This window comes from Rhipicephalus microplus, chromosome X (assembly GCF_043290135.1).
Source record: "Rhipicephalus microplus isolate Deutch F79 chromosome X, USDA_Rmic, whole genome shotgun sequence".
Classification (NCBI taxonomy): domain Eukaryota; kingdom Metazoa; phylum Arthropoda; class Arachnida; order Ixodida; family Ixodidae; genus Rhipicephalus; species Rhipicephalus microplus.
The window spans coordinates 399813708-399834115 of NC_134710.1; the positions used below are offsets into that span (position 1 = coordinate 399813708).

Sequence of the window (20408 nt, forward strand, 5' to 3'; positions counted from 1 at the left end):
GCTCTGATCTCGCTCGATCAGAGCGAGATCAGAGGGAGAGCCTCCACTCCAGCGGGAGCCTCAACTCCAGCAATTTTTTTTTCATCTTTGTTTACACAAGCGCTGTTTGTGCGTCGTGTTTTGTTGCTCAGACACACGGAAAAAAGAAACAACTCCGTGCTCAAATACTTGTAGAACAAGTTGCGGAACACGCTGCTGACACACAAAAGAACGACAGGTGATCGTGCCCTTTGAGCCGTAGCTCTCATTGTGTCAGTTTTCATTCGCGTCCTTATAGTATATAGCAGTACTCTTACTTTTTTCCAATGTGGATACAGTTAATACTTTCGAAAGTGAGTGACATGAAAAGCGTAAAATCGCAGCGTTTACGTCACTGTACAAACAAGCTGTGAGCAAGCATGTGCAACGTAACTATATACAAATTTACAATGGCCATGGAGCCGCACGTTGGAATCCGTTCTTTGCATCTGTGTAAGAGTAATCACTCGTCATCGCTTATACTCCTGTTTCTGAGGCTTTAGGTAGATGTATAAAATGTTGTATTGCTCTGTGACGAAGAAACGCGTTCGTTTTAGCTCGAATCTCTGGAGCTCTTCATCTCATTGACTATTGTCACTTTTCTGCGGGATGGGAGCGATCTTATTAGGCTAATACGGAAGGCCGCAGCTGATCGGAGACCCCAAAGGACTGCTGAAGAAACGCAGAATCGTGCTTTTCAAGAACAATCAGCCTTCCATATTATGTGTTAATTTAGTCCGTGTTTTTCATTTCACTAGAGATATGAAAAACCAATGACCATTATAAGTTGAGTTTATCTGGAGTTTATTTTAACATATTTTAATCTTCACATTATTATTCTATTTTTAGGTACTTGAACTACTTTTATTGTTCTCACTATGCCGTGAATGTGTTGTCATATGACAACAAACATTTGTTTGTTGTCATATTAACGACACACAAGCCGAATCTTGTGCCTTATGGCACGCATTTGTCTGGAGATATTGTGCACTTTTCCAGGTATAAGGATGTTTTTTAATGTGCCCAAGAGTTATATTTTATACCACTGTTATGTAAGCCTTAAACCTTCATGGAAACTTTCGTCATCGGTGAGATTGAACATGTGTATGCTCTTTAGAAGATTAGAGGTTTACGCCAGTTGCTGATGCATACAGTTAAAGAAATAAAACGCAATGAACGGGACAACAAAAAACAGGCACACTGACAAAGTGATTCCTCCTGTGTGCTTCTTCTTTTGTTGTCCAGTTCACTGCGGTTCATATATTTTCCTGTATCTGCATGTTAATATCGTGTTAATTGGTTAATTGCTTAAGGTTGTGTCGCACCACGTTTGGTGAAAATGTTGATTTTCGGATACGAGGACAATAAAACCAGGCCAAATACATATTGTGTTCAGTGCAATTTATAATCTTTCTTTCGTCAGATGCATGTGTGGCTGCAGGGATTACTGGGGCTCTTTGCAGGACTGGCCGAGTTTCGTCCAAGTTCGCGAAACTCGGGATCGTCCCAAGCTCTGGCGATACCCCCCTATAGGAACGAGCCAACGGTACGAAAAAGTAAAATCCACCCCATAGCGGGCTGCGTTTCATATGTTACGATGGAACCATTCATCGCGTCAAGGATGGTCAATTAAGTTGGGCGGTGTTTTCAAGCCAGAGCCATGTTCTTTCATTTGTTTGTCGTTTCACTGATTGCAGATGTGAACCCATGCAATGAAGTATCAGAAACCTTTCATGACAATATTTTTTAGAGGCACGGGGCGTTTAAATTTATTTCGAAGCTGTTAATGCCTGCACTAAGTCTGGTTTAAAATAATCAGCATGGTGGCCTCTGAGATCAGCACCATCCGAGAGTCTTACAACATCGCGACCGCAGCTGAATCCGAGACCACGTATCATGGTCAGCCTGCACATGTTAGCGCGCTGCTCGGCCGGTGCGCGTCATCTTTGTCGTCGTAGCCCGCTAGCACCTGAGCACGTGCTGTCGGCTACATAGCTAGAGGGACGAAGTCCCTAAAGCTATGGTTCTGTCTCTCCTAGCTCCTCGTACGGTACTGCCTAGTTCGATGACTGACTCGGCAGGTGTGGACGGACGGATGAACAGACACACAGGTATAGACAAACAAACAGACACAGACGGATGAATGGACGGATGATTCATGGAGGAATCGTCCGTCCGATTCACGGTTTACCGATTCACGGTTTACCAATAAAACTCTCCGAAGCTTCGCCGCACTCATCATCATTCCCTCCGTGGATATGCTGTGATTTTTTTTGGCTGGCCGGTATACTTTGCTAGTAAGGACAGGACATGCTATGACCAAGCTGTCAGGCGTAATTTCCTCAATCGAGCCAATCACGTTCACAATAGGTCACGATGTTCGACAGCCCTATGCCGCATTGCTTGACGAGTTTACATCGATCACTGTTTCACCTGACCGGACTAAAGCTGTATGCTATAACGCCGAACATTACATTATCACTTGATCCGCACCACGCCACGCATTACCTCGTCGCCTGGCACCAAAGAAAGTAACCATAGCCAAAAGTGAATTGAAACATAGGCTGGAGATTGGTACTGCTCGTTCTTCATGTAGTATATGGGGGTCATGTCTACATAGGGTACCAAACAAAAGCAGTTATTGGAGTGCATGTGCAGACTATAGTGCGCTGAACGCAGCCACCACTTGTCATAGAGGGTCCCGGTTGAACGTTCAGTATTTTATGGTCACTCATCACGAAAATATTTTACGATTTTCCGGAAATGTTTTCAAAGATTGCTCTGGCAACAATATATCATCAGAATCGCGTGGCCCCGGGAGATATTCCCAAAACAACAATCACAACTCTCTTTGGATTGTTTGAATTTCTGCCAATGCCCTATGACCTCAGGAACGCTGAGCACACATTACAAATATTTATTGACATAGTCGTCCGTAGGTTAACATTTGTATTCCCTCACATTGTGGCATTTTGGCAGCCAGCTTCTCCAAATATGAATTCGTCACCAACGTCTCCGTTCGCTTTTTAGTCAGCTTCACGAGCACCGTCTTTAAAATATTTTGGAGAAAAGCCAATTCGGTGTGACATTTCCGCAAGTACAGCAGTGGGGCGAGCAGGACCAGGGCTTGGGCACCTAAATAAAGCAGTTAGTTTTCGTGTTTCGATGTAGCAACATATTTCTTGTTTTACCTTCCGCTACATGCCTTCCACAAACAAATTTGCTTGCCACAACAAAATATTTGGCGGCATTGCCTGCGAATACTGCGGCAGCGAAGAAGCCATCGACTACGCATCGACCACGTATTGCTATGGTATTTGGTAGAGCTACATCGGCGGAATTTCGATGCGGGGCAAAATGGAAGGGACACCGATTTAGGTGCGGCCTTGACACGGTTACCTACATAATTGCGTTTTAAGGCTAAATTTAGAATTGAAGGTTTTGTTCTTCTTGTATATATCTGACAAATGGCCGGCAAAAAATATTTGCAAAATGAACCCAGGAAGTCAGCCGCTTTTCGAAAATCCAACCCACCGCTAGCGACCGCCTTGGTGTGCGTGACGTATACAATGTCCTTCATGGAGTGGAGCCCTCATCTACTACCAGAGTATAACCCGCCACAAAATAAATTTTTAATTCTCAAACAAAGAGAACCTAAATAATTCCATCGTACGCGCAGCTGACCACAAAAAAAGATCGCTTTGCAGAATACAGATGCTTGGAAAGCAAGCGGCCCGGGGGGCGAGTGCGCCAGTGTTGTCAGGCTTTTGGCCTACTCGCACGTTTATAAAAATATCCACATTATATTAAGTCCGTGTCCAAATGCGCTAAAGTTTCTCTCGCTTGATTGTGGACACCCACGTATTACCACGCATGGCACAGATTGAGAGCAAAAAATTGGTGTCGTGGCCCCTTGGACAATCATTAGTTGTTCTAACTATATCTGGAATCCGCCATTCAAGGCGTGCCTCGACGTGATATCTTCATTTTCATGCGTAAAATCAAAGCAAACTTTTTTACGGTTTCGCTACAGTTACTGCAGATATTCTCAATCAGCGCTGTTAGCACGCCTTTCTGCTGTATGCGCGGAATCTATCCCGGGACGTTCCGCCGTTCCCACGAGAGAGCGCCGAAGGCGTGGATGAAGTGTCCAACTACACAACCAACCTCGCTGAACGACTATGACACTACTGTGGTTCTGTCTGTGTGTTTTACCTCTCTCTTTCTCCCTCTATTGTTTGCGTCCTTAACTTACTGCCTGCTCTTACATTTCCCCCGTGTACAGCAGATACTGGGTAGTTAATAGTTATTTTCCGATTAACCTCCTAGCCTTACACGAATCGTTTTTTTTTGCATCGTCTGCGTTGATCAAGCCAGTGCGTCATGTGCGACAGTGCTGTGACATGGTAATGCTTTCGACGGCAGTGCGCATTGTTTCTAACGTTTCAGAAGCACCGCCTTTAAGAGCGGGGAAAATAATGAGGCACAAGAGGTATATGAAGCCAATTTGGCTTCTCGCAGGCGCGGTTCTCCTTCATCATAGCATATACCTAAAGAAAATCAAAGGGAAAAGAGAGTAAATGATGGCGGCGAATAGGCTTGTTTTAGTCACGCTTCTCACGTGCCGACGGAAGGTGCCAACTTGGCACACGCACTTCTCATGAGTTAAGAAGAAATAAACTGACAATATTTCAAAGCCACGTATGTTCTAAAGCACACAGTGGCCAAACTTCCGCGGAGTCGCGTCGAAGGCGCGGAAACCCGTCCATCAGCCACAGCTGGCTCTCCACAGGCGCCTTTGGCGTCAATAATCGTTCACTCAGACACTCTCTGTTCCTGTGAAGAGAAAAGCAAAAGAAGGGGGGGGGGGTTACAGTAGTGGTGGCGGAACAAAAGGGCTAGGAGGGTTGGGGGGCTTTTTGAATTTGGCCAACTGACACTCTCCAAAGTGCGGCCAGAAAGCCATACAGCGATTCAATAAAAGATTAAAGGAAAGCTCAGGGAACTAAACGTGGGAGACAAGGAAAAAAGAGGAGAGGGGTGAAGCTAAGATGCGCCATAGGGAGGAAGCTCGCTGTTTTATCGTCAGGTGGGAAGGCCATGCTCTCCTCCTGCCGCTGCACTTCGCTTATCGCTTGCAATCTTCGCGCTGCTCTCCTTTCGGAGCCATGAGAGCTTTCGCCTTAAATACGCGCAGCAGCGCTTTCGTGCCTTATGGTGTAAACTAGTCCGTGGTTCGGGGAGTAAATGCGGGGGCAGTGACAGTCACAGAGGCTTTTACCGCATTCTATGAAATATGTATTCTATTATATAACAAAGAAAAAGGAAATGCGGCTCGAGTGAATCCTTTCGCGTTAAACACGAGTCGTTTGCTCTTTTTGTAGTTTGAAGTCCTTAACTGCGATATTTCGCGGTGGCGTTCGCGCGCTGATGCAAGCAAACGGGCAAAAAGGGAATATTTTTCTTATGAAAAAAAAAACTGACATTTGAGGTTAAGTCACTTGCACAACACTATCAGGCCTATATAACATCACTCATTGTTATCACCAGATCAGTGCTCACTGTTCGCCTATGGTTTCTAGCTTGACAGCGATATTATAAGGTATGCATTTTTTTATACTTTTAAAGATAAGACTGAACACTAGCCTGTGTTCACTCCTACGAAGGAGCAAGTGACAAGAAGTGAGAAGCTAGGAGGTCCAACAGTAGCACATCGAATGCGTTACCATGGAGACTCGGATGAAGACAGCGATAGTTATTTTTTTTACAATGATTACGTTCATACGCTTGCCTTCGCTGTATACTGCGCTATGTACAACCCATTTTAATGGAGCATGCGTTGATGAATGTGTACATGCGAAGCTTTCTTTATCGCCTCTTCTTCTAATGGGGGGCGATTGCGATGGGTGGCGTGTTATATCTAAGCAACTTGAGAGTAGGGGTCACAGATATCCCTCCTAATAAATCCGTCTTGGTAGCGTACAGCCTTATGAATCAACCAAACAGTGAGCCGAGGTACATGTAGGGGGTATTATTCGTAGTTTTCATTTAAATCTGGTGTAGTAATTATGATGCGAGTCTATATAAATAAAACTTAACGAAAAACTTTGCACCTGTGAAGACTGAACCCGAAAACTTCGAATAGAACATACGAAACTTCGCGAACTGGGCTATGACAGTGGTGGATCGTTGCCCTTTTAGCTCCATTGTGTATTTGTGTGTGTGTAATTTAAGCAGTGAGTGCCTATTGTAGGCATAGTTGAATATATTCATATGTATCTTTTTTTGCCAGCTTGCACCGTTTAGGACGGGATCTGACCACGACCACACTCGGAAGTTCTCCACAATACGGCGTTCCTCATACTCATACCGCGGTTTAGACACCTAAATAGTGATGAACCTAACTTAGGCGTGTGCTATACTTGGGGAACGCGAACACAGCGGCAGGTGGCTGAGCGCACTCATTCAGGGTGTGCTGGAACTTGAATAAGTGTGTGCATGCCGAGAGTGAAACAACACAAGGGAAGAGGTCAAGAGCCACTTTCGCGGATGTCCGACTTCTCTGCCTTTTCCCGGTAGTGCCACTCGCGTTCTTCTTCGTTCCCGTTTAACTAATAATATTTTATAAGTGTGCACAAACGCAGAAGGACTACGTGTAAAATTTGAGGGGGAGCAGTCTGACAACAGTCAACTCTTTTTCTCGCGCACGCCCTCTGAAAAAAAAAGAGAAAATATATACAGTCGAAAGACAATACGAAGTCTCATTTGCAGTAAAAATGAAGAGGTCAGCATTTAGCTGTGAGAGGCTACAACTAATGGCAGAAATGGCAATGCGTTACTTTTGTTTCTTAGTAAAGAGCTTATTCGAAACTTTAACATACTACCCGCCTGCTTTGACATTTTTTGGTAACCTGAATAGTGACGTTCTTATACATGCCTTTTATTCCCATTTACTCCCACCACCTTACTATATTAAACAGGAGTTCTGAGCCCCTAAAATGACGTGGGAAACAAACTAAATGTACGGACTTTTGGTACTCACTACAGTTCTGTGACACGTAATGTTGCACTAAGAATGCCCAAGAGCAGAAAAAAAAGAAGAAAAAAATCACAGCGTATCCACGGAGTGAATGATGATGAGTGGGGTGAAGCTTCGGAGGGTTTTATTGGTAAACCATCAATTGTCCGACCGCTGGTCGCGTCTGTCCATTTGTCCATACGCCCATCCGTCATATGTCTGTCTGTCTGTCTGTCTGTCTGTCTGTCTGTCTGTCTGTATGGCTGCCTGCCTGCCTGTCTGCCTGTCTGCCTGTCTGTCTGTCTGTCTGTCTGTCTGTCTGTCTGTCTGTCCGTCCATCCGTCCGTCCGTCCGCATGTATGGATTTCCTTCCGTCCATCTAGTAAACATCCCAATTACTGCCATTGACATCTTTTTATCACATATTCATCATAGAAAATAACCACCAATTACGGACATTCCATGAACTAAACGACAGTTGGCCACCTACAACTACATACATTGAGGACGCACGACGCATGGATTAAGGTGCTTAGCCCCTAAAAAAACTTTCCGTGATTTCACCAAAGCTTCGTATAAGTAAACGAAAGGGCCCAATTTAATGCGTCAGTATATCCCCCACTTAGAATTGGTGTGGACGTAATTTTTACGGTATTTATGCGAATTTTATTAGAAAAATTACTGCCTAAGCACTCCGTACAGATGGTTAACCAGTGAAGTTGAAACTTGCAGCCACAGACAGTTGCAGATGTCGAAGCCAAGCCACTCGGGAAACTCCCACTGAAAGTGGGCGTCGGCCCCGGTGAACGCCTTTATGTTATGGCCTCATTAGGATCTGTTCGGCGATTCCTCGGCTTGCCGTTGTCTCTTGTTTGGCTCGAAAGGGTGCCGGATCCTCGGTGCACAGTTGCTGCCTGTGCTTCGCCACCTGAGCCCGTTCTTGTGCCCGTACTGCTGCATCGGCCCGGCGAACATGAATTATCTCACGCATCAGCAATCAGCAGTGTTCTTGGAAAGTTGTTTGTTGTTCGGTCGTTCTTACGATCCGTGCCCTCCCCATGTGAAAGTTGGAAGCTAAATTTTCCTGTGGCACCGAACTCCTCGCGCGCCCGTGAGCCCGTCACCTGACGTTTGTTTACGTCCCGTCGTCACGCGTCGACCTGCTTGACAGCTTTTTTTGGCTCAGATGGAACGCGCGCACATTTGTCTGCCCACATCTGCCCACAAATGTCTGCTTTCATATAGAGTACAATGACAAAGTAACGAGTGTTACCTTTTTCTACAGCTCTAATGATAACGTGCTACATAATTTACAGGTAAGGTAGTGTGGTAAAGCCTTCGTTCTTCAATCGCACCAAGCAACGCATTTGGCTGAACACCTCACGCCCTTTCTTTTTCGGTAGCCATGCTCTGTGCTCGCAAACTTCCCTATGAGCTGTTTTTTTACTCTCGCCAATGCGCCTTAGATCTTTCACGGCCGAAAATGTAGACCTTGCCGCGACCAGTCTTCATTTTTTATACATGCTCACCCTTCTGTACAGAATCCTACGCAGCTGTACTACCGATTCCAAAGGCACCACACGTACAGGTGGCTCTATGCCATAATTACGCGTGTGCTCCCAAAATATACAATCGTACTGATGCAATTATTGGATGTAACACTCCCGTCGTCGTCAAGGTATGGATCACTGACCCTAAGTCACTGACCCTAAGTCACGTTCGGCTGCAAAAAGTTCGCGCTTTGATGTACTCGTAGCTCACCGAGGCTGCCTTTAATACTTGAAGCGCCCGCCGTGGTGCATACGTGTTGCAAACGCGACTAATCTATTATGCCACACAAGGTCCGCCGAGCGGCATCAGTCGTGTGATCAAAAGAATACACCGCTATTACGATAGCAGCAGCTGGCCGATTCGCAGCGCCGCTGTTAAAATGAAATATAAAATGAATGGAAAGCGGAGTGCAGGGGAAATATATGTGTTGTTGCGGCACCTCTTCCTCCTAGCGGATGACGTCAAGGCGAGGCAGCACTTTTCTTGTCTACGGCGGCCGGCCGAGGCTGGGGAAAGGCGTTCTCAGACGAACGATCCGGATTCATGCGATGGGCACGGTGCCCTTTCTGGCATGCGCGAGCGTTGATTCGAATACAGAAGCACGAAATGCCATAGAAGGCTGCGGCATCGAGCACGGTAAAAGAGGAATTTGCAATCCGGAAAGGAGCCCGGAGGGTGAATTCGTTTTACGATGACCTCGCGTTCATTTGTCACCCGCTGTATGGTACATATATATGTCTCGATCATCGATCTCACGATGCGCGTTGCGCAGACCTATTAGTTTCGCCCCTGGCGTCCGTAGCACGCTTTGCTCTGAAGCACGCGCATTTCGTTCGTGCTATACAGGGAATGTCGTAATGTTTGCGATAGAGACATTTGTTGACGCTCACCCTTTTTCCTTCTCACGAGGCGTGGCCAAGTGGGAGTTCCTAAAGGTGAACGGGCTTTTGGTTTCGCTGATCGAGGGGAGCGTTGTGAGGAGGTTAAACGGGTGTCTGTTTTTTATAACAGTGGTGAGAGCGTGGTGCTTTCTAATGAGGACATTTTCAGTACTAGAGGTCCAAGCTGCATCATTCATGTCGGTCACCACCGATCTAGGTCGAAAGGTTCTCCCTGTGCATGAGCGGCATGCGTGAGCGGTTTCCAGAGTTAGAAGGCCAGTGTCATATTTTCCTTTTCGTTGGGCATTTGTTTTTATTCCGTCAGTGTCTCCGTGTGGACACGACCATGAACCGCTTTCGGGCAAAAATATCAGATATTCTTTCGTGTACTTGTTTTTCAGAGCGCAATAAACAGGTTTGTGTAAAGCACTTCAGTATTCCGACAGATTTATTTTTATTTATTTATTTATTTATTTATTAGTTTATTTATTTATTGTGTTGTTCTCGTCGTAGTCAGTTGTTTCGCTATGTGGCAACGCTACTGTACTGCTTCCCTGCAGCGACAATAAACAGATAAATACTTGAAATTGAGGAAATCGAGAACTAAGGAGCAACTGTATTGAATATGAACGGGCAGTACTTATGACGTCATAGCGTGTTCACAATAACCGTACTGGTCAAAATTTATGTGCTACGTGTTCTGGATGTGATTGCATTCTGGCTCTATTTTCCAGCATGTCACTCACGTGCAGATCACCGGTAAAAACGCTACTCGAAAGCTAGTCTCACGCCCTTCGAAAGCTCCGGAGCGTCTTGGCAGCTATGTACTGGTCGCTTGCGAAAGACCCAACTTTAGGTCGCTAGATGACCGGTGACTTGAAGAGATCCGCGGAACGTGAGACGAGTGAAATGAGACTGACTTTGTAAACACAACGGATTCCCCGGACGGCGCCGCGCCAAAAGAGACCCCCACTTTTGAAGTTTGTTACCTTATTTTATCCTCCCCCCCTTAAACCTCATTTTCTGCTCTATCTCGTATCTTGATTCTGCCTTCGAGGCAACAGATCCACTACAGTTATTGGAAACCTCTGAGGAGCAGCAACCAACTCCACTGCGCAAAAGTCGCAAAACGAGTGTGCTGGCAACATTCAGTATTTTCGGTGCGTGTGTGTATTGTGCGGCATCTAACCAAGGACGCCTTTGCGTGCAAACAGTGGGCTCGATCGTCAGACCGCTAAGTGCCAACCCTTGTGCGGGCGAGGGAACACAGCCCTGGGCGACCGAATGCAGCCCAAAGTTGCCGTGTGATCGCCTGCCAGTCCGTGGCAGATCCCACGGGGCAGCGGGCGTCGTCGTTGGAAGGACGCGCAATCTGTCATCGGGGCGTCTTCCCCTGAGGCCGGTGTTTATTTAGCGGCTTCAGCGGCGAGTCTCAATCTCGCCGCCGCCGAGCGACCGGCGCTTTCTTGCGCCACGTTCAGCCGGCTTGACAGTGAGGCCAGAAGGGAAGTCGGGTGTGGTCGGCGGCGTCCGGAGACGTTCGCTTCCTGTTTCAAGTGACCGACCGGAGGCCTGTCCCAACTGTGTGTCGATTCACGCTCTGATAAACGCGGCTTTCGTCAGATTTCTTCTTTTGGACTACTGTTTAGCGTACTTCTTTCGCATTCGCCTGCTGCTGCAACTGCGCTGTGCGGAAGCTGAAAATGGTGGTCTTCAGTTTGTCAATCAACATTGTTTCGTTCGGAGGTCTTGCTCTCTTTTCCCTTGTTTACTTGAATTCAGTGGGATCTCAAAAAAAAATGAGTATACCAAGCCCACATTGATCCTCTTTCTTCAATTTGTTACTTAAAATGCGAAGAATAAAAAAACGCGGAGCACAATGAACACATCACGCATCTATGTGACGAAAAACGTCCCAAAGAAGCATAAATGTCCAAACCCGGCCTATTGTAAGATAATATGTCTATACTCGGCGACAACTTTTCTTCGCACTGAAGGTAGAGCTACGGAGGCGGAGCTTCTGCACATGTAGCACTACGCGAAGTAATCCGTTTTGGCGTGTGTCTCGTAACGCTGTGGTAAGTGACGAGGGCGCACCATCAGCGTTTGAAGTAGACGCAGACGCCGCTTAGCGTTTGAGGTGCACGTAAAAAGGCGGGACTTTCTCACGCATTCAAAAACGTCAAGTGACAAGAGATAAATTAAAATAAACACGAATATCTTATTGGTGTCAGCTGCGTCCTGTCTCAAATAGCTCGACGTAGAAAATAAAGCCGGAATATTTGTATTTTACGTTGAAGATACGGGCGCTACTTTGCAACTACCTTCACTGGCGGTATAGGATACACGTGATTTGGCTCCGTAGCTTTCTATTCAGTGCCAAGTTGGCGCCGAGTATAAAACTAAGTTTTGCTGTGCAAGCGTGGGGCTTGCTTACGCCTTGTAGCCTTGATAGTGCTGAACGGTAGCGGTAAAAGGAAGCATAGAAACAAAGTTGAGGACCGACAAGGACCTCGTTACCCCTTGTTTATCGGTCAGTTGTGCTATATACCACATGAATCCACTAGTTACCGTTTCGTTGTTTCAACTCTGTGGGCGTTTTCGGTGTAATCACGTGCGCGTGTGTTTATATAGCAATGCTCGTACCTGTTGTGCAGTATTCAAGGCGGAAATAAATAAAACTGTATACCAGTAGCATTGACTCGTTCACTCTTTACTTTCCTTCGTGGTGTCGTGCTTCAACCACGACGTATGAAAATTCAGCTGTTTCAAGCCTTAGCCTAGCTAAATCCTTCTCTGTGACCTTCTGACTATTGCGCAGAGTACATGGCTAAAACACCAGCCTTGACATGCCGACCCATTTAATTCGTAGAAGGTCATCACGGCAGCTTAAATCATGTGACGCATGTCAAAAACGACAGCAGCAGAAAAATGCTCTAACTCGTCTTTACAGGTGTCACAACCATCTCTCTTTGCGTGGCCATAAAATCTATTACTGAACACCGGTATCCACGTGGCAGCCGTCACATTACACAGGTATGCATCGAAAATGAAAATACGTAACGCGATGCCAAAGCTTAGTGATTATGTGTGGTGCTCTCTGCAAGCTTGCGGTGGTTAAAGCCTAGTTGAGGGCATACTAAATACTAACGATTGGCGTGTGTGCAAGTTGCGCCACGGTATCACCCGACACCTGTAGGAAATGGATGTTTTTAGTCAATCTCAAGGTGTCTGGCCCACACTGGAAAACTGATCAACACCATTCCATTTTTTTTCATGATCTTCTCTTTCATTCAATTCGTCTCGTACGTTGCAGTTTCGGGCAGCAACATACGGGGCGAGTCTAGAAGTTGCCAACATGCAAGAAGTTGAAAGTGACATCTGTGGCATAATTTCGATGAAGGAACCGCTTTCGTTTTAGCTTCTTCCGGTATCTGACCTACACTTGATCGTTGACAACTTTGACTTCCGAAATCAAAGTGTATATCTCATGGGTATATTGCCTCTTCTTTTCTTTTTACTGTTTTGATTCATTACACACGATGGCGACAAGCGACACTGACGAGTGCAAACGTAACGCGCACTATTAGTAATAAAATATTTTACTTTATTACGTGCTTAAGAGGCGCGTTTGACGCACGGAAGGCATCACACACAAAGCTGTATGAAGGGTGTTTTACGTAGATAGAACGAACTATTACGAGGTGGTTTACCGCAACTGTATGAAACCAACTATATATATGTATTGACGTGTCATAGGCGCTCACGCCGATATTTTGTTATATTGTGCTTGTCTTGTTACATAGCTAAGCTCACTTACATACAACCTTTATTATTCACTTTAGGCTAAGTGAGTTTCCTGACATTGTAGAGGACATTTCAAACCACCTGATTCAAGATTTTGTAGCAACGTACAACATTCAGTGGAATGATTGGTTCGAGCGTTTAGGAAAGTCCGCAAATTAGGAAACAAAAGAAGGCTGCTAATTAATTTGATATATATATATATATATATCTATATATATATATATATATATAATGTAAGCTGGGAAGGCTACTATCACTGTCGTTATGATGCTAAATTAAAGCACATCGTGTTCGGCCTGTTGAAACGTGTCCCTGCGCATATGGCGCTGCAAAATGGCCTGATCTCATCAGGTGTCCTCGAACGGGCGGCATTAACCCGGGCCGTCTGGTCTCGATGAGCTGCCGAGCGCACGGCTGATGAACTTGGAAAGGGATGCAGTCACCCACTAGAAGCGAGCCGCCTCTTCATGTGCGCGGAATGCGTGAGCGTGAATCAGTCTGAAGCCAGCGGGCAAGCTTCTCCGGAAGAATGCTCCCAGAATGGGCTTTCGGGGGTTCATGTGGCGACGCTCACTGGCGTAAATGAGAACGGCTTAGTGTATGCATTGAGCTACTCGCATGCTTCCGATATTGCATGCGCTGACTGCCGACTTGTCCTTGCGTACCATCATTTCTGCAACACGTGGTGTAAGAAGCCGTTGACCGGTAATATTTGCAGAAAATCGGAGATCAGTCAAGATACCAGGCACGAGAACTGGGTCGTGCAATGGCTCTTGCACAAGGACGTTGTTTTCTTGTTTTTGTTTTCATTACCTTACTTGGCAAGCAGTGGTATATGCGGGTCACGTCGCCATCTTTACCGTTCACTTTACAATGAAATGTGTATACGGAGAGGTTGTGCTAGTGAATGGCACCGGAGGCTTTTCTAGCCTTGTATGCTATAGTTCCCATCACAAGGTATGTGGATAAGTGCTGTAGACATGTGCAAATGGACAAACACTCACATACCTATTGGCCCAGTTTTTCAATATCAGCAAGCGTCCACTTAAGTTAGTTCTCATGGAAGTGCACTCTGAAAATTTATTTCATGGCATCTGGGATATAATGAAAAACAGTATAGATGGATCTTTGTCTAAGTACTTCAGTGAACAAGTCAAGAGCTGGTGACAGCGTCAGACGTGATGTGCTAAAGCGTTTGTTTATCGTGCATGTCATGATCACTTGCACGCTTAATTAACGAAGTTATGCGTGGATTCCTTTGAAGCAGTATTCTCCTACCTTCAGCTTTTGTGGAGAAGCATTCATATGCAAAAAAAAAAGGTGATCAAAACGAAAGACCCATGAGACAACTTTATTCTAGCTCGATGAAAGGAAGCGTTACAAAAACTTTCAATTAAGGAAGAAAATATGTCTCTTAATTACAGTAAGCATACATATGAGTGCCTATTGGTTACTACAAGAGTACCGGCTGCAAAACGTAGACGTGCGTTTCTACATTTACTTTGTTTGTACCACCAGTTTCAGCTTTATTTTGAAAGTAGCTATTATCTAAGTAAGGTGGCTAATTCGGGTATCTTCGCCTAACGTTGTCTCTCCCTGTTTCAAGTTGCTAAGATCTCTTTGTTGACAATGCGCTAACGTCAAACGGGACATCATGGAGAAGAATTAACTTCTTGACATGCCATGTAGAACAATGATATTAATGTTGCGTAACAAGGGTTGCCATAGATTTCATGCGTTCTAACTGATTTAACGATTACTCACTCTTACTTGGTAAGCTAGCAACACTAGCCATCCGAATTTACCACGCATTCTGACGTTTTTGTACCAAAGCACCTCGATGCAAGGAACCTTTTGTCTTCTTCTTTCGTGTTTACTTGTTACGAACGTGAATTGTTCAATAAACTTCGAGGGCATGTTGGGCGTACAACTTCTATATAGTAAAGCTTTGCATAATCTGTCATTCGGTTGTGGCAGAGGGTAAGAGAGTGACAAGGGGGGGGGGGAGGTGCTGGTCGGACTTCTCGTGGAAACACCTAGCATAGTATATGTACACTTTAGGGCTACGATGAAAGATGACATGATATGGTCAGCGGAAATGCATTAGATCAGCCTCGTTAAGCTTGCCTCTTCATTATTACTCTTCTCTCAAAACCTTCTCTCTCTCTTGAAATACTTCTGACAGATTCATGGTATTAACTTTCGATGGTTACGTCATGGCTGCACGCGTGACCAACAAGGGCTTCCTGAACGCTGATCATTCGCAACGGTATATTCTGAAAGCCACATACCACTTCACTCGTTACTGTGGTATGGTTCTTCCCATTGTGTTTACTGTCCGAATAATAAGGACGTCAGTGGCTAACTTGTATGTGTTTTGGGAACATCACAATCGATCAAACATAACGTGTAATGTTGTGCCTGTATTCAAGAAAACATACTACGATAGTAATATTCGTAAGAACGAGGTCTCAGTCAATACCAATGCCGGACGTTTCCCTAGCCGAGCTTTTCGGCTAATGGCAAAATACACTTCAGAAAACAAAATTTTGTCATAGGCACCCATTTTCTAATTCGTCCATGTGCCTTTGTTTCTGGGCCAGAAATAAAATCACCGGCGTGCCGTCTTCATTTCCAAGAGGCGTGTCCGATACTCATCTCTTCCCTGTGTTGTCTCACCCTTTGCAGAGCTCGTGATGGGCGACATAGCCATGTCGCGGGAGACGTACCGACGGCGAAGCCGGCAGGCCAAGCTCGGGGTCGGCTTCAACTTTACGGACAGGGGCCCCAGGTTCCACAGCAAACGGTAAGTGCCACACGCTTCTCCTCGCTCACCCTTCGAGAGTACACAGTAAGCTGAGAGGCTGAGCGGTCTAGCAGGCCCAGCGGAAGAGCGGAGTGGCGAGCATAGCGCAAGACAAAATTAAGAATGATTGGAGACAGCGGAGCGCATTGCTGCGCCGCCTGTTGAATACGATTGAGGCTATTCTTGTTTGAGTGGAGGCTTTGTCTGGAGAATGCTCACACGCTGGTCCGCTCCGCACGCTCCGCTGAGGGGACAGAATGAGCGGATGAGTGGTTCGCTCCGTTACCAGGGTTGCCACTGGTGGCCACTTTTCGTCAAATTGGCGAATTTGAGAGGCCCCTGGCGACCTGAAATTACACATGGCGACATGGGGAAGTATTGGCGATTTTCGGCTTCGGTCTCGACCGAGGGATGCATTGTATACTCAGTGTCTTGAAAAGCATGGGTGACACCATTTATTCTTTTTTTGGTAATTTTAGACCCTCCTGTAGAAGGCACAATTTATTACGTTTCTCCTGTTTTTCGTGCGTATCTCCTAATTCACCAGGATCTTGGAGGCTCTGGTGTGTGCGTCAGCAAACCCTCAGCAAAATTTATGTAATGTACTGCTTCGCAAAGCGGTGGTGTTATATTGCGTTTCTTCGAGCCTTTAAGAGCTTTCAGCTTCTTCAGAGTTCCACTTCTGAAGTGACTAGGTGATGATGCGTGTTCCGACCACAGCTCCAGCTGTCCTGAATAGCTTGTCGGCTACTTCACTGCTGTAGTACCCCTTAATTTGGTGCGTAGAGTTTAAATTTGTTATTAGGGACTTTTAGCTGACCGCATCTTGCTTCTCGCTTTGCGCAGCTAGTCGGTGGTCCCGCCACTGCGCATGCGCTATACAGTGAGGCGCTGAGCGTCTGAGTAGACCTTCGTAGTGAGCGAATGATCAAGTGATGCGAAGAGAAACGACTAAAACGGCAGCCTCCTGTGCCGCCACTCCGCGCTGCTCGGGAAACACGGTGGTTGTTCGGCAAAAACGCAAGCACCGCCGGCAATTCAAGACACACAAGGATCTGTGCTTCTTCCGAAAAGCCGTTGCAGCCAATCCCTTCGAGAGTCCGTGCCTGCGATGTGGTGTTCCTTGAATTGATGTAGAGATGACACTTGGGACCATCAAGGAGCGTGTTTCTTTCGTATTTCCGTCAAAGAGACTTCACGAATCTTCAATAGTAAGCGACTTTAAATAACAATAGAAACAATTTAATATTTAACAGCAGCCACCATTCCACTTATTCATATGAGCTTTTTAGTTTGATTTGCTACAAGACAACGTGGTGAACGCGCTGCATCATGGCAGGGCGTTTGAAACGCGTTTGGGCTGCCTTGAAGGCGTCGATTGTAGTGCAGCTCCAAGTGAAGATGACAAAAATTTTAAAAACGCTTATGCGTCAAGCAGTAGATGAATTCACACTCTTTTACAACAAAATTTTCTAGCTTGCTGCAAGACAAGAACTATGCTTATTTTCTTTTAAAACAAGTTTCATGCCGGTGGCGTCGCAATAGCGTTTACTGAACGACGCTCGGCTCAAGCAAAAAACGTCCTTTGCGCTCTGGCAACGTTGAACGTTTGAGCGGAACGGGGAACGGAGCGCAAAATTGGTCAGCTAAAAGTCCCCAATAACATACTTTTTGGGTGGGCCAAAAAGTCGGGATTCTTTGGGCAGCCTTCCGAAACTGCTGTGAGGCGAACGTATAGCGTAAGCATGACCACACAGAAAGCTTGGTACAGGCATTGTGACGGTTACGCAGTACTTTAGCATTTATTTCCGTTGTTTTGTAGTCAAGTCCTTTCGATTATCGGACTCACAATTCCGCTACAGCGAAATTCTCTAAATTTGCCGGAGGGCTATGCGCGGTGTCCCTCTCTTGTTGCCGCGACTGCTTCATCCTGTATTCGCTACAACTGAAACCATCACGAATTTACTTCTGCGCTAGCATTCAAGGACGCTACTTGTGCATGCATGCCCCTTCTCAGCTATAGTGCTCCCATGGTAAAGTGGGTGATGTGTCTAGTATTGAAGAACGTCAGTATAATTTAGGGTTTATAGATGGTGCCCTACTAAATGGTTCTATATAAAATTAGGAGTATTTATTACCACGCCACGCGTACATAGAGTGGCGACATTTTTGGAGAAATTTGAAGAGAAATGGCGCCTTGTGGCGGCATTTTGCTCATCATTTGGCAAATTTCTGTCGAAAGTCAGTGGCAAGCCTGGTTAGGACGGCTCCGATCCCGTGCCCACTAGCATCGGTTAGGACTTCTGTCGGAGCGGAGGGGTCAAAGTGGGCCATTATAGGTGGAGTTGACAGGAGTGTGATGAGGTGAGAAAAGGCGGCAACTTGAGCGCTACCCCCATAAATGTCATTTCTTTCTTCAGAAGGTCAGTGAGCGCTCTAGCTATGGTTGGCAAATATTTCACGAATCATCTAAAATAAGAACGAAGTCCTACAAAACTCTGGACGTCTTTGAATGACTGGGGTACGGGAAAACTCGTGACTGCACGACTATTTCCTGGTCCGGCTGCACACCTCATGCGTCGACAAGGTGGCCCAACACCGTAATTTGCTGGCGTCCGAAGTGGCACTTCGACGAGTTTAATTGAAAGCCTGCAGTGCAGAATACGTCCAGGAGGAGGAAGATGATGAAGGGAAGAAATGAAAGGTAGAGAGGCCATTTAGACGCACGTCCGGTTTGCTACCCTGCACTGAGAGAAGGGGTGAGAGGATTAAAGTAGAAGAATAGCTGACATACGCTGAAGGTGGGTCTGAAATGTTGGGGAATATACAACGATATCGTCAAGATAACAAAGACATGTTGACCATTTGAACCCTTGTAGCAGAGAGTCCATCATGAGCTCGAATGTGGCTGGGGCGTTGCATAGCCCAAACGGCATAACCTTGAACTGATATGGGCCACCGGGAGTTACAAACGCCGTATTCTCTTGGTCTTTCTCGTCGACAGAAATCTGAGAATAGCCAGAACGTAGCTCTATTGAAGAAAAGTATTGCGCATCGTGGAGACAATCGAGAGCGTCATCGATTCGGGGCCAAGAGTCAACGTCCTTTTTCTTGATTCTATTCAGATGGCAGTAATCAATGCAGAAGCGCCAAGTGTCATCTTTCTATTTAACAAGTACAATGTGGGATGTCAAAGGGCTCGAGGAGGTTTGAATACCGTGCAAAATTACACCCGGTATGGTCGACGGTGAATGGAAAGAGGATCAGCTGTCTTAATGCGGCGGCTTACGAGTGAAGTCTGGCCGAGTGGACGGCTGTCGATGTCGAGTATGCTGCGGTATGAAGCCAAACGGCGGCGTTGCGCGGCTGACTGCTAAGGTTTGATGTCCGGGGCGATCATGGAGCGTAAGGTCGCATCGAGGCACGTGGCATCCTGCGGGTGACATGGGTGATCGGGACATACGTCTGACGCAAAACTGGTGATGTGGTCGTGTACTAAGGGTCTCAACGTGGCGACCAAAACTAATTGAGATTCCACTTGCTTCTTAGGACCGAAATTGATAAGAGGTAAATGTGTTTGGTTAGAAGCGATGCTTACGACGGAGTGTGGCCCTGTGATGTCACGCGTCAGGAGAACATAACGTATGGGCGTCACGATATAATCACCATTAAGCATGGGAAAGGTTGTTGCGAATTCCACAAATGTGAGATCTTTAGGTGGTATCTGGAGGAAGTCAGTGGTGTAGAGCCAATGCGCAAGTTTGAGGCGAGAATCTGGAATAAGAGGAAGTTCTATAGACAGAGAGCACTGGCGGGACAGTCAATCAGAGCAGAATGCCTCGATAGGAAGTCCATCCCGCAGATCAGGTCATGAGGGCAATTTTCGAGCAACGCAAATAAAACGGTAACACGGCAGCTGGCAATGCTAACACAAGCGGTACACATTCAACAGATGGCCACAGCTCCACCATCAGGCACACAGGTGGCTTTAGTAGCAGCAGGCGTCAGGACTTTTTTGAGTAGGCGACACAGATGAACACTCATTATGGACACTTGAACTGTATAGTATCGACTAACCCCGTCGAAGAAAGACTGTTTACATACACCTCAATCAAGGTATTATAAGTAGGGAGCGTCAATAGATGATTTGGGTCAGTAAAAATTGATGCAGCAGTAGTATGCAATATACTCTACAACTACGCTTACGTGAACCCATTGACAACAAGTTGGACTTTTGTGATGAAATTTTTAGCCCGTATTCACAAAAGTGACCTGCGCTAAACACATTTGTAGGTGAATATTTCTCTCAATAATAATGAGCGACATG

General features: G+C 46.0%; 1 protein-coding gene across 1 annotated transcript in view; it reads left to right on the plus strand.

The window, feature by feature from the left end:
- The window catches only part of tok (tolloid-like protein 1 tolkin), a 746482-nt gene that overhangs the window by 396203 nt on the left and 329871 nt on the right, over positions 1–20408 (plus strand). Inside the window, exon 2 of the mRNA XM_075880185.1 lies at positions 15964–16081. Coding sequence (XP_075736300.1) covers positions 15964–16081 — 118 coding nt within the window. The remainder of the gene's footprint in view (positions 1–15963; positions 16082–20408) is intronic.